At 40.8% G+C, this 13,046-nt stretch overlaps 1 protein-coding gene across 1 annotated transcript; it reads right to left on the bottom strand.

Moving 5' to 3' along the window:
* Positions 1 to 115: 115 nt before the first annotated feature.
* Positions 116 to 11,420, bottom strand: lpcat4 (lysophosphatidylcholine acyltransferase 4). Its single transcript, XM_008279697.1, has 13 exons — positions 11,084 to 11,420; positions 9,789 to 10,152; positions 7,949 to 8,061; positions 7,261 to 7,321; positions 6,886 to 6,944; positions 5,304 to 5,338; positions 4,270 to 4,324; positions 3,882 to 3,964; positions 3,292 to 3,417; positions 3,035 to 3,191; positions 2,043 to 2,135; positions 1,455 to 1,590; positions 116 to 779 (listed from the first exon to the last, which is right to left on the bottom strand). Exons 1-13 carry the CDS (start codon positions 11,171 to 11,173, stop codon positions 595 to 597), a joined length of 1,557 nt encoding a protein of 518 aa, XP_008277919.1. The 5' UTR covers positions 11,174 to 11,420; the 3' UTR covers positions 116 to 594.
* Positions 11,421 to 13,046: the final 1,626 nt, after the last annotated feature.

Genomic DNA, 13,046 nt, shown 5'->3' with positions numbered 1-13,046 from the left:
AGGAGGAGAACGGACAAACAGAAAATGAAAGTGCTGCATATTAAATGCTGGAGAATCAAGCAGCACCTCAAGATGCAGAAATGTGACAGTGAGGAGGAAAAATAAAACAATAATCTGTGGTTAAAAGAATTCACAGTTTAATTATTGAACAAACAATATTCACACAAACATGTAAGAATCCATTTATATACAATAAACGTTTAGATTTACAGAGTGTTTGGTTTGTTTTTGAACATACCAACGTCCCTCATAAAATACAAAACAGTACACAAAAGGTGATTTTATAAATAAGACACTTTATGGCTTCAAATGACAACAGTGACAGAATCCTTTAACAGCATCCAGGACAACACGTGAACATGAATTAAAAAGGCACACCAGTAAACAACACCTTCAGGTCCACACACACACACACACACACACACACACACACCTCAGACAGCCACTGAAGCATCACCAAGTCTTTTAGGTTCACTGCAGTTGATTTAAAAATACATCCGTAAACATCCTCTCTGACACACACTCAGACATAATACAATCCTTTGTCGTTCATTCTGGTTCGAGGAAGCAAAACTAACCGGAAAAACAAAACTCTCATTCCAACTTCTTGCTGTAGAGGACGGGTCCGTTGCCGTTGTGCATGTTTCCGTTGTTGTTCACAGCCTTCCCATTGGACAGAGAAGTGAATGACAGCTGAGAGCCCGCCTCCTCGGGCTGCAGGTATTCGTTCACCACCTTCTGATAGGTCGGGTGGGTCGTCAGCACTCGCAGCAGATTTTCTGAGGAAACAAAGTCGATGGAATGAGGACTTTAAAGGGTACTGATGCTGCAGTGTCAGAGTGACTTTCATAACTTCACCCTAAGTCAATCGAAACTTCTTTGTCACTATTTTAAAAGCTGCAACTTCATACGTTTTTGTAGAAAATTTAACATTAGCAGCGTAAATGCCAGCAGTTGATAACAAGAAGCAACAACAAAAAGAAGCAATCAAGAGAAACATTCTTTGTGTAACAACAGATGGCCTCCGATCAGGTGAACTTGATGCCACAGAAGAATTTGTACACAGTTATGTTAGTGAAACAGGCTGTGTCTATGCTCCTCTGGTGGTTCTGTTCGTTTGTGGTACAGACACAATAATCGGTTACTGAATGTGACGCCGTCCACTAAGTTTGTGTTAAAAAAAACCAAAAACCGTTCGGCTTGGTTTTCAAAAACCGGTTTTAAATATTTCCTGAAGCTGAACTGGAAATTGTAACACTAGAATGTATTTCTCAGCACCAAACCATTTAGTATTTCACAAATACCCTGGAAACAGGTGTGTGTTTTGCACCAGGAAGTAGCCGAGCATGTTCCTGAAGGAGCAAGAGTAAGTCTGCACACTTACTCTGCCTGCTAATGCACCATAAATCATTATAAGTGCTAAACATCCTGAGAACGTCATTGCAGATTCTCACCTTCAGTCAGCTGGCCTTGACTGGAGGCCTCGGCGTAGAGCTCAGCGGTGTTGTGCTGAGGGACGCCCAGCAGCGCCCCCATGAGGTGCGACAGCTCCTCTGCACTCAGACTGCCTCTGCTCTCTCTGTCAAACATCTGGAAAACAAAGATTGTACAATCAGGAAAAGAGGAAAGAAAGCACCGTACTTTCTGAGACAACAGCAGGAATGAGGAGTCTAAAAACAAACCAAACAAACCCAAAGTAAATCTATTTTTAAGAAACATAACTTGCCAATTTATATGCCAGAGCTTGAAGACAACATTTGGCAAAGGTAAGATAATTAAAAACCCCAGAACATTCAGTATAAATTATTACAGGATTCCATTATGTCATTAAAATGAAAACACATTCCTAAAGGTCTATCGTAGCGATTCTTGGTGCTTCACACCATCCCCTACGTATCTAACGTTGTCATCCAGGGTGCTGATGCTGTGGTGTCCAACTGCAAATAAATATTCAATGAAGTGTGAAGAAATATTTACTGAAGATAGACAACATGTTACAGTCAGACAGAAGCCGCTGCTGCAGGTAAAACAACAGGACTTACAGTAAAAGCAGCATGAAGTAGAGACTTGAAGCTGACGAATCCAGTCAGGGCTGAAACACTGAAGAAGATCTGTCTCAGGTCCACGGTTTCATCCTACAAACATACAAACAGCATGATTTGGTCATCAAGTACTTTGTCATTTTGTACTTCTTTCTTTCCATCAGCTGCTTCTTGTAAACAGAAGAAACTGAAATCCAGCACACATCTGTTATCAAACTGATTTGCTGATTAAGAATTTTCTAAATAGAATTTTTGCTGCAATGCACATTTTCTCAGGATGTTGAAGCTGTAATCTCAGCTTGTCTTGGCTATTAAATATTAAGAAAAACCACAAAACAACTGAAATGTTTACTGGCTAACTAGATGCTTTGTTCACTCTGGATAAACAGAACTGGGTTTTGGATACTAGAAGGAAAAGCATCTTTCTCTGCACCTTCTGTTACTGGTAGCTGGAGAGGCTTTGGAGTCATTCTCACATTCTTCCAAGTTATTTTCTTGATTAACTGAATAATAAGGTCTTCCATCACAACTTCCCAGGGCCCAAAGAGATAATAAAAGTCTTCTTTTGTCCAACCAACACTCAAAAACCCAAACATTTTTCATCATCTTCGTCATATTTGACAAAACAGGCAGCCACATTCAAGAGAAGAAAACAGGCTTCAGTTGTATTCTGACCGGTTATCTAATCTAACCATCTAATCAGTGCAGCTCTAACAACAGGACTCTTGTCATTTTCCGTGTTAAAGTCTTCAGATCGGACTATAACTGGCTCTGCTGGTCTCCTCTGGTGAAAAGTAAATATTTGACTTTCATAATATATTAACTGGCAAAATCAAACAGCGTGAACACATAACCGCTGTATCAAAGCCATAAAAGACAACAGTTTTTGCTGCACCCGTTAGTGTAAACACAGTAAAAAATAAATGCTGTTGGATGTTCTGATGAAACAGTTATTCTTATTAGAGACACATAGAAGAAAAACCTGCTTGTACCTTTGAGTAGAGGCCACAGATACGGTCGGCTGTCTGTTTATCCGTTAATGCCAGAATAGAGATGAGCTCCTCGACACTGGCCTTTGACCCATGAGCGTCCGACTCACACCTGTTGATCATTCTTTCCAGCATTGCTTCTATTTTGTGTGCTCCAACACTGAGAGTGAAAAACAAACGGGGGGAAAAGCAGCTTGATTATCATATTCATGAAAGTGACACTGCGTTTTCTCACAGAAAACAAACAGATCCTTTCTTACCCATTTCTGCGCAGCAGTGACAGTGTTTCTCTGGCAGGAGACTCCAGCGGGAGAGACAGACCACCCAGTTTACTGACAGGAACCCGGCCCTCCATCACATAGTCGGTAGCTGGGACTCCTAAGGCCCTAAAGCACCGCAGACAAATACATCACGAGAGCCAAAACACTGACAGACACAACAATAAGTGTTTGTTTTTGCAAATCCACATCACGTTCACTTGTAACTGTCAGGGTGCACTTAACTGAACTAAGTATAAAAAAGAGGAAGGAAAGTTTCAGACCGAAGAAAACGAACCATGCAAGTCACTACAACTGTAGAAATGAATAGTAGATGCACAACAACTACTCTATGGTGCACACGTCACATTAGCAGCGGTTCAACATGTTTGTTAAGTGAATTTAACTTCGCAAACTTTTTAAAGTAAATCCCAGAAAAACAACTGGCACCGTTCAGCAGCACTTACAAGCCTCCGCCCACAATTTATAGTCATGTTATGGAAATATCCACTATATGACTAAGTACTCCCAACACTACCTGCAGACGAGCTGGCAAGACGTGAGAAAGAAAAACATTGTAATTTGGTTCTTACTTGGCCATGAGTTTCTGAACATTGTCTGCGTAGAGGTTGGGGTCATTCTTCTCCTCCTGGGAAGGGTTGTAAACTGGCAGGAACTGCAGCACAATAATAAAAATGGAGCCATTGTTTTGTGTAGTCACAGTAGCAGCTCAACAGTGAGACAAAAATCAAAACATGCTCTGGATTTTTAATAGAAACACACGCAGTCGGCATGTTTTTAAAACCGTTAAACATCTGAACATCTGCACACACCCTCCATTACTGATTAATGAGATCTGTGCTGCACCTGTACCTAGAACCACAGTGAGGCCAGACTGAACACACCCTGTGTACATTTCTGTATCACTGAGGTGTGCTGAGAATGTGATGAGTTCATCTGAGGTGAATGACTGGGCCTTACCTCAACAGTCATGTTGGTGTAGAGCTGTGACGTGGTGTGCCACAGGGCCTCGATCCTACAGGATTAAAAAGAACACTATATAATTACAGGACAAATTATTGCAATAATTGCCACTAAAAAGGAAATAACCAGTAGAGAGAATTCATTTGAGCACCATAGTTAAATCCTATTGTGCAACAGTTGTTTATTCTGGCATTCAATGAACAGTTTCATTTGGTCTTCAATCAGTAACACAATCAATCAGGTAGTTCTGACATCTTTGACAGGCAGTAAACACAACACAGCTGAGCACAAACTGATGTCTGATCAAATAATCAATTAGGATTTTTAATAAACAAATAAATAACAAATGTGGAACTGGTTTTTACTTTTGACAAATAGTTGAGTTTTGGCAGGTTGCCATGGAAATTAGGTGGTCATGCCAACTACTGGAATAATGTGTCGTAGCGTTTGCCTTAATATGAGAATTTGAACGTGGTACATAAGACATGTGCATGTTGACTGTCCTGTTAATAGATCATTTACGGTTTAATTCAGTTTTCTGTTTATATTAGTTTTATTCTTAGAGAGAAAATAGCAAAACACCGCTTCTGATCAAGGTTTAAAGAGGACAATACGGGTTATTTTTTCTATTACATTTAGAATAATGTATGTATTTCCTTAATAATGTATAAAAACATACATGATAAACATTGTTATAAATCTGAACTTCCTAAAAGAAACCTGTAACAAAACTAAATATAGCAGCTGTGTTTTCCACAAACTGTGTCCAGGTGTAGTCCTGAGAGCTGCTGTTGGGCCACATTGTGATTTTGATAATATTTTGATGAATGTTTCCGGCCTAGCAGTCACTGTTGGACGCAACTCAATACAATTCTTACACAGTAATTTTCCTGATACTGACAGTTTTATTTATAGAGCTGAAAGAGGTAAAATTCCTACAAGCTCACCCAACTTCAGCCCCAAGTGTCATAAACGAAACACGGCGACATTAAACAGCTCTGACAGATATGAAGAGAAATAGAGGAACTCACCAGGTTGTTCCTTTGTATGTCCAACGAATGGTATCCTGAGAAACAGTCAAACCAAAAAGATTAGAAACAAACAGTTGACTCAACTCATGTCAGAACAAAAGAAAGCTTTAAGTCAGACTGACTTTAGAATGTGTGGTTCAGAAACATAACACAGAACACAGCCTGACAAAAAAAAAAAGCAGCATGATGTATGTTCAGGTCTGTGGCCATGACAGACATGACACATACACTGCAAAAACAAACCAAGAGACAAAGCATCTCCTGTATGTGCAGAGTTATGCCACTAACGCAGGTTGTGAAATTTTAATGACACTAAACCTCCAACATTTGTTCGTTCATGGACTTACACCAGTTTTGTTCAGTAAAAAGTGCAGCTTGCCTTAAATACTCATACAGTCACTATAATTAAGGCTTCTAAAAAACTTTAATAAACGACATTCCTGTTCTTTTGGCAGCATATTCCCTCTCTTCATACGGAGCTCCCCTTTAGTTCAGTTATTAATACACCAGTTCAGCTGTTTACGTTTTGTCTGTTGGTGATTTATTCATTTGTTTTATGATGTAAGTGTACTTGAGTTTTCTCTGCGTAGCACTTTGGTCGGCACCTGTTTTGAATGTCCTCTATAAATAACCTTGACTTGTGAACATTATGACTACATTTATGTTCAGCGAACATAAATAACTGACTGACAGTTAAATACAATTCAGTCCAAAGAGTGGTGATATTTGATACCAGACTACTGAGCTGTTGTGCACCACCAAACTCATTTATTACAACAATCGACTTCAGCATTCCGCATGATTTAAATATTTTCTGTTAGCTAGAAAAGATCATCTAAACTTAACATTACAAAAAGGAATAGAGACATCTTTTTCTATCCTTTTGTAAATAAGTGAACACAAAAAGGCCTTAAACACATGCTTTCTTGTTTGTTCACAGCTGCAAATCACCTCTGATAACTGGGTTATGGTTCAATGTAGTTGAAATGTACTCTGACGTATGTTTGATCTTCGCACACTGCGCCTGTGTCTGGACCATGAGTGGATTTACATCCCGCAATAGAAGCGCTTTGTTTGTACTAAGTTTCAGACAAGGTTGCAGGTGATAAGAAACAGGGTTCCGCTGAGGGCAGACAGCTGAGGCTGATGTAGAAATGTTATTTGCTGAACTCCGGGGCATCCATATGTATATGCTGGTTTTGCTATGAAACCTCTGGAAAAAAAAGCTTTCACCAAATTGCAGAACTTAAATGTTTTATTCTGAGATCTTAAAATCAGGGCCCCAGTTTGAGTCGTGAAGGAACATTATATTGAGTCATATTGATAAACAGGCAAAAATACGACTTCCTGAAGTGCTGTGGGATGGATTTAGACAAAGTGTGTCTCCCGATCCAAACAACCAGAGCCAGCAACCATTGTTAGATTTCCTATATCGGAAAAGGGGTTTTGAAGTGATGAGGTGACCCTGTTTTATTCATGTAACTGCTCCAGGATCTTCCCAAATAAAAAACTTTTCACAATTGTTCGACGTCGCTACGCTCCAGCAGATAACCCTGCCTGTCACCCCGATGATCTCACTCACCAGCTTGTTGGGGTAACGCAACACAACAGGTTGGACAGGAACTCCCGCAAGAAAGGCACCTGGTGACATTGAGATGGAGAAAGAGCAGAGACTCCTGTCAGAAACTGGAATGAGAAACCGACGTACTGCGGAAGGGGGAGCAGTGAATCACTCAGGAGCAAAACAATAACCTGCTCCACCCCTCTCTTTCATGCCACTCATTCCTACTTGATTTGTGCAAACAGCAGGCAAACTCGAGAATGTCCTGCTTAAGACTTCAAGAAAAACCAGACGGGACCTGCTTCTCTTCATGTTCTACTCATTCACATCATTTAGGAGCACAGCGCCTATTGGTTGTGTTTGTTGTCATGCGCATGTTTTATTGCCTCCACTCACCGGGCTTGAATTTGAGGAGAGCATGGCCGTTAGTTGTGGTTCCCTCTGGAAACATCAGCATCTACACAAGAATTAAGAACTGTCAGTTTGTAGGTTAAGACTTATGGCTGCATTTCCAGCAAGTGTATTTACAGCTTTTTTTTTTGCGATATCAACGGGCTGTTAGAGTCAGAAATCAAACAACAATCTTCTACTGACTGTACATCTTTGGGTAAATCTGCTTTTTATGGCTCTGTGCAAATGTGACTGGTTGCAACGTGACTTTAACACACTACTCCTCCATCAAATCAACAGATTTATGGTTACTTTCGAAAATGTTCAGACTGTAATTGAGGACGCAATAGGAAATGTATTCCCGAAAGGCAGCAAAGTTGTTTGTTTCCCTCTTCTTCTATCGAGCGGATCAAATTCCCAATCACAGACTTTATCTAAACATTCAGACCTGCTAGTTTGTGCACAAGAACAGCAGGTTTTCATTAACTTTCTACTGTTTCTAGTTTCTGGGGTCCCTGTAACTTTTGCAAATCTCACAGGATAGTTTGGTTGTTACTGCTAATTCTGTAAAAAGGTAAACAGACAAGCTAGAAGCAGTCCATTTCTCTATGTTTTTGCTTAATAAATTCAAGGTGCAGCAGGTTATCTTTGGTCAACAGATGCCTTAATAGTGCTGAAACATGAAATAGCTCACCTGAGGCCAGTAACCTTTGGAGGTCAGCCTCTCATTGAGCTGAGCAACTGCCTTTTTCCTCGACTCTGGATCTTTCCTGCTCACGAGCACAGACTGGTTGAACTCCAGCAGAGCTGAAAAACACACACACACACACGCAGAAAAAAAAACTGTTATTCAAGAGCAAAATCAGAACCAGAACTGAGGGAGGAGTCCAGGACGAGATGCACAAGAAAGCAAGACAGGAAGCACCAGAGTGAGCAGAGCAGATTAGAAGCCAATGGAGTGAGTCACTTGTTTATCTTTGGACTTCCTTGCATACTTTCACTCTCCCCTGACCACTCTTTTCCAAATATTACTCTTGGTTGTTTGCATAATAGGTGGGCAACCCGGGGAAAGATTTCTCATCTTTGAATGCCAGTTAAGCACTGAGAAAATATTATGTCATCCAACACTCTGAAAGCAACAGATATGATGGACATGAACAAATGACTAAGTCCAGTCTGACTGCAGCTGGCGGTGCTCACTTTTTGTTAGCGTCTCTACTCCATCCAAGCTCTCACTCAAAATAAAATGTTACACCTCTCTCTCTCTCTCTCTCTCTGGCTGCCGTCAGCCAGTGTTTTCCTTTTCCTCATTTTTCACTGCCATTATCCAAAACCTCACTGCTACTCAACTCCTACCAGGAGACAGTGCAGACTCAAGGAAAAGATGAGGAAATGAGTGAAGATGAAACTATGGCATTGTATTCATTCTGCACCTTATTCAGGTCATTTACAAACCTTGATGGATTGAACTGGCCACATGTTCGATGTTAAAGTAAGTTTGATAAATCACATTACATAATCTAAAAATCTGTGGGGTTTTTTTCTGTTTTAGACACTAAACACAGCACAGTGTGTGACTGGCCATATTTGAAACATGTGAAACAATCATCTACACCAGTTTGTCCTACAAGAGGAAACTTCAGAGGTGCAGAAAGTAAAGCGGGGTAAGAAGTCCATGATGTGCCCCAATAGGGTTCAGGGGCAGGACTTCGACAGCAACATAAAGGGAAAATGAGAGGTAGTTCCCAAAGTGAACACTGCAGGTCTTGAAAATCTAATGAGGAAATGTCAATTAGCCCATATAGAGAGAAAACAAAAAAGGTGGGAAACGCGGCTTTAGCTTCCCTCTCACTGGTTCCACAACAGAGCTAGCAGGTAAAGTGACTGCAATCATTTTGCCTCAAAAATATCTAAATAATATCCATCAGCTCCTCAGAGTTCACAGCGATGTCTCAAAAATGTCTGGTTTTGTCAAAAAATGAAAATGACTTTTCTAACTCACTATAATTAAGCAATCAGAATGCTATTTTCCTTTTGATCGAACCATCTGAAAGCTTTTACAGGTGGATTTTCATCATGAACTGATTTCAATTCAGTTCAATTCAATTTTATTTGTATAGGGCATATTTACAACAACAAGTCATCTCATAGCACTTCACAAAGGCAGAGACAGAAACACCCAACAATCCAAAACATTTGGATTCCCTATAAGCTTCAGCAGTCCGCAAGCAGTCCGCAACAGTGGGAAGGAACCGAAAACCCCCACAGGGGAAAAAAAAAACCTCCGACAGAACCAGGCTCAGGGAGGGACGGCCATCTGCCTCGACCGGTTGGGTGAGAGTGGGATCTGTTGATCACTCCTTTGATTAATCTTTTAGACTTTAAAAGTGATCGTGTGCATGACAAGTTCACAAAGCCCTTGTTCATGTCTTGATGCAAGCGGATGTTTTGTGTTTCTGCCTGATTAATGGCACTTAACTGATCATCAAAACTGTTGACCACCTAAACAGTGTCAGAGAACCTGTAATAATTACCTCCGATGACCGGCAGGCTAGTGTTCTCCGATCGCGACACCACCGTTGCCAGTTGGGTTGGACACAGAACCAGCATGTCCAGGTAGCCGCTGTGAGGTGCCACCACCAGCACCGGCGCCTCCTTCAGATCTGCCCTGCGACCTTTGACCTTCACCCACAGGAAACCCAGCGAGAAGAACACGGCTCGGCTCAGCAGCAAGATGATTGGGTGGAAAAGCCAGCGCCGCCAGCCCGTGACGGGTCGAGAGCGCTCTTCCTCGGACAGGCCGGCCAATCGCAGCCGGGCAATGGGCCACATGATGAGGAAGAAGAGGGCCGCCAGGGTGACGCGGAGAGGGAAGAGGATGCTGCCCAGGATGATTCCCTACAGGACCACAGAGATGAAAAAATAGAAAATTAAAACATAATATAGGTCTGTGGGTGGAAAATCATACACAAAGCTGATAACAAAACTCCATTTTGTTCTGAAACTGGACTTTCTAATTAATTTCTAAGATTTATCAGTTTAAACAATTAGCACCGCTGGAACATTCAAGCATATTTGTAGAGCTTTGATTTAACTCAAATATCAAGAGCTTTTTTAGATAGATAGATAGATAGATAGATAGATAGATAGATAGATAGATAGATAGATAGATAGATAGATAGATAGATAGATAGATAGATAGATAGCCCACAAACACTTCAAAACAATATGGCCAGACCAAGTGGATCTTATTTGCTGTCCATGTTTACAAATTTGATGGCTTGTGGAATAAAAGACAGTTTAACAGCTTACATTGTACACATCTGGATGCATATGAGTAGGGAGGATAGTTTCTATTAAGAACGTTCCTGCCTTGCTGCCCAGCCCTATATGTGTCAGTCACAGAGTTACACAACCCTGTGGTTCCTTGTTATCATCCCTCATGACTGTCTATCCCAGAAACTTTTATGACTTGGCTGCTTTGCTTAAGCATCACAGTCAGTGAGAACAGGGAAGGTCTTTGTTCTTTAGTTGGTGCGGAATTAAAAGTTAGTCTGAGGTAGTGGAAAACAGAAATAAGACACTCTTGAGAATTAAACTTTAGCCCCTCCACTCCTGGAGTTTAAATCACTGGCATTAACTTTTGCTGTTCAGGAGTGAACAAACAAACTGTTGGTCGCCAAATCAGCGCCGGATTAGTTCCAGGTGGCAGAATTCAGTCAGTAAACAGGTGAAGTCACTTCTAAATAAACTGATTTTTTCTTTTTTGGTGACTGCTTCTCTCTCTAACGCTAATTCAGACATAGAAATTAAAATCCTGGAAGGTTACCCTGATTCTCTGCGTCCTGCTCAGCTTCACCTCGTGAATGAACGGATGTGGGTACTCCTGCGTTGCTGAGTGACAGTCGGACTTCTCCATGGCGACGAGACGGCGCGAGGAAGTTTAGCTAAAAATAAAATAAATTAAAAAGTGAAAAAATATTTAACAATTTACGCTCCTTTGTCGTCGATGTAACGTAAAAAAAAATATGTAGAAAACAACTTTGTGGCGTGTTGACAGCTCCTTACTCTTCTTTTTTTTCTCGTCTCGCGCACTTAAAAACAGACCGCGAGCTAAAACAAACGCTCCGAAACGACAACGAGCTTAAAAACAAACTTGTCCGGTTTCTGTCCTCCACATGGCGAAACACACACACACACACACACACACGTTAAACCCCCCAGACCGCCCATTCGCTGCGTCTTGTAGCCGGTCGTCCTCACCTGTCCCGCCCCTTGGCCGCCTGACGGCCCGGCCCACCTGCACCGACCCGGGGCCGCGTCAGGCGAGTCAGACCGGTCCCTGAAACCCAACGCGCCCAGGACGGTGATTAGTACTGTATTTATTGAGGCTTATTTCTGCCAGGAGAAGATGATTAAAAGAAATGATTAGTTTAAAAAAAAAAAAAAAAAAAAGGAAGGAAGGCATAAAAAAAAATTAACAGAATGACAACAAACATCAAAATTGGGATAAAATAGCCAAAAAAAATATGAACAGGACTCAAAGCAGAAGTAAAAGCATGAGGAACTAGTGTAGAATGTAAACTCATGAGACATATTACCTGGATATTTGACTTAATCTCTCATAATTTAACATTAAATTCAAATGTTTAACGTCATAGTTTTGATATTTACCATATTTTTATTTATCTTTCTCTTTAATCTCTAATAATCTTTCTTTCTTTCTTTCTTTCTTTCTTTCTTTCTTTCTTTCAGCATGAAAACATTTTTTGGGCTTTTCTATAAAGGGAATGATCAACACTTACTGTGAATATCATGATGCCATAGAATGACTCTGCTGGTGAGTTTTGTAATTCTCTTGCGAAACACTCGGAGACCTTTTAATCAGAGCCAAATGTGATTTCATCAGTTTCTTTTCCTAAATGTTAGAGCCTGTAAAAACCTTCAGGGCAACAAGATGCAGCATTTTTATATTCTGTAACATGACCTCAGTGTCAGGTGATTCAAAACCTCTCAATAACGGCATTATTTCTGAGTTTACAAGTATTTCCTCTTATAAAAAACAATAATAAATACTTCAGAGAGCGCTTGTTGAAAGTACAGGCTCCAAAATAGAAACTCAACACAACAACAGTGACTACACCTGTGATCACTGATGCAAAACAGATCGTAATCTCCACTTCGCTTAACTGCATGGACATGCTTATAAAACAACATGTGAACACCAGAACTTTCTCAGTTCTGGACCTGTGGGGTGTCCCTCTATCTGCATACCTGCATCATGGATCCACTTAGAAATGAATTGCCAGAGAAACTAAAAAAAACAAAAACAAAACCTGATTTCAATCTGACTTCACAAAGATGAGAAAGGCTGCAGGAAGATCAGTAAAAATCAAACCACAGTTGGAGCAATAATCAGGAGTGAGTAATTTCCTGTAAAGGATCAATAAAGTATCTATCTGTTTATGTAGAACGAGCCGTAGTAGCACTAATTAAAGCCTCAGCGGTTGACCTCCTAAAATGACGCCACAGTGCTTGTTCAGTTTAGATATGAGCAGACAGGCTTCAGACTCGTGGTTATCAGTGGAGTTCAGCCCAAAGCTACAAAATTTGCTAAAGAACATGAAAAGACAATATCAGGAGTAGAGTCTTTGGTCAGATGAGACAGCAATGTAACTGTTCAGCCAGTACGTTTGGTGTAAATCTGACCAACGTGAACACAGTCCTGACAGTGAAGCACGGAGGTGGAGGTGTGATGATCTGGGGCTGCATGAGGACAAACGGTGGAGATG

This window comes from Stegastes partitus, unplaced genomic scaffold (genome assembly GCF_000690725.1).
Source record: "Stegastes partitus isolate 25-593 unplaced genomic scaffold, Stegastes_partitus-1.0.2 Scaffold168, whole genome shotgun sequence".
NCBI lineage: Eukaryota > Metazoa > Chordata > Actinopteri > Pomacentridae > Stegastes > Stegastes partitus.
This window is presented reverse-complemented; position numbering and strand designations above follow the sequence as displayed.

Excerpts from the sequence above, each read along its gene's own strand:
- lpcat4 (XM_008279697.1), bottom strand. The coding sequence starts at position 11,173 with ATGGAGAAGTCCGACTGTCACTCAGCAACGCAGGAGTACCCACATCCG. Across the intron at positions 8,062-9,788 it reads TAGCCTGCCGGTCATCGGAG|CTCTGCTGGAGTTCAACCAG; the intron begins GTAATTATTACA and ends TGTGTTTTTCAG. Across the intron at positions 3,965-4,269 it reads ACACCAACATGACTGTTGAG|TTCCTGCCAGTTTACAACCC; the intron begins GTAAGGCCCAGT and ends ATTGTGCTGCAG.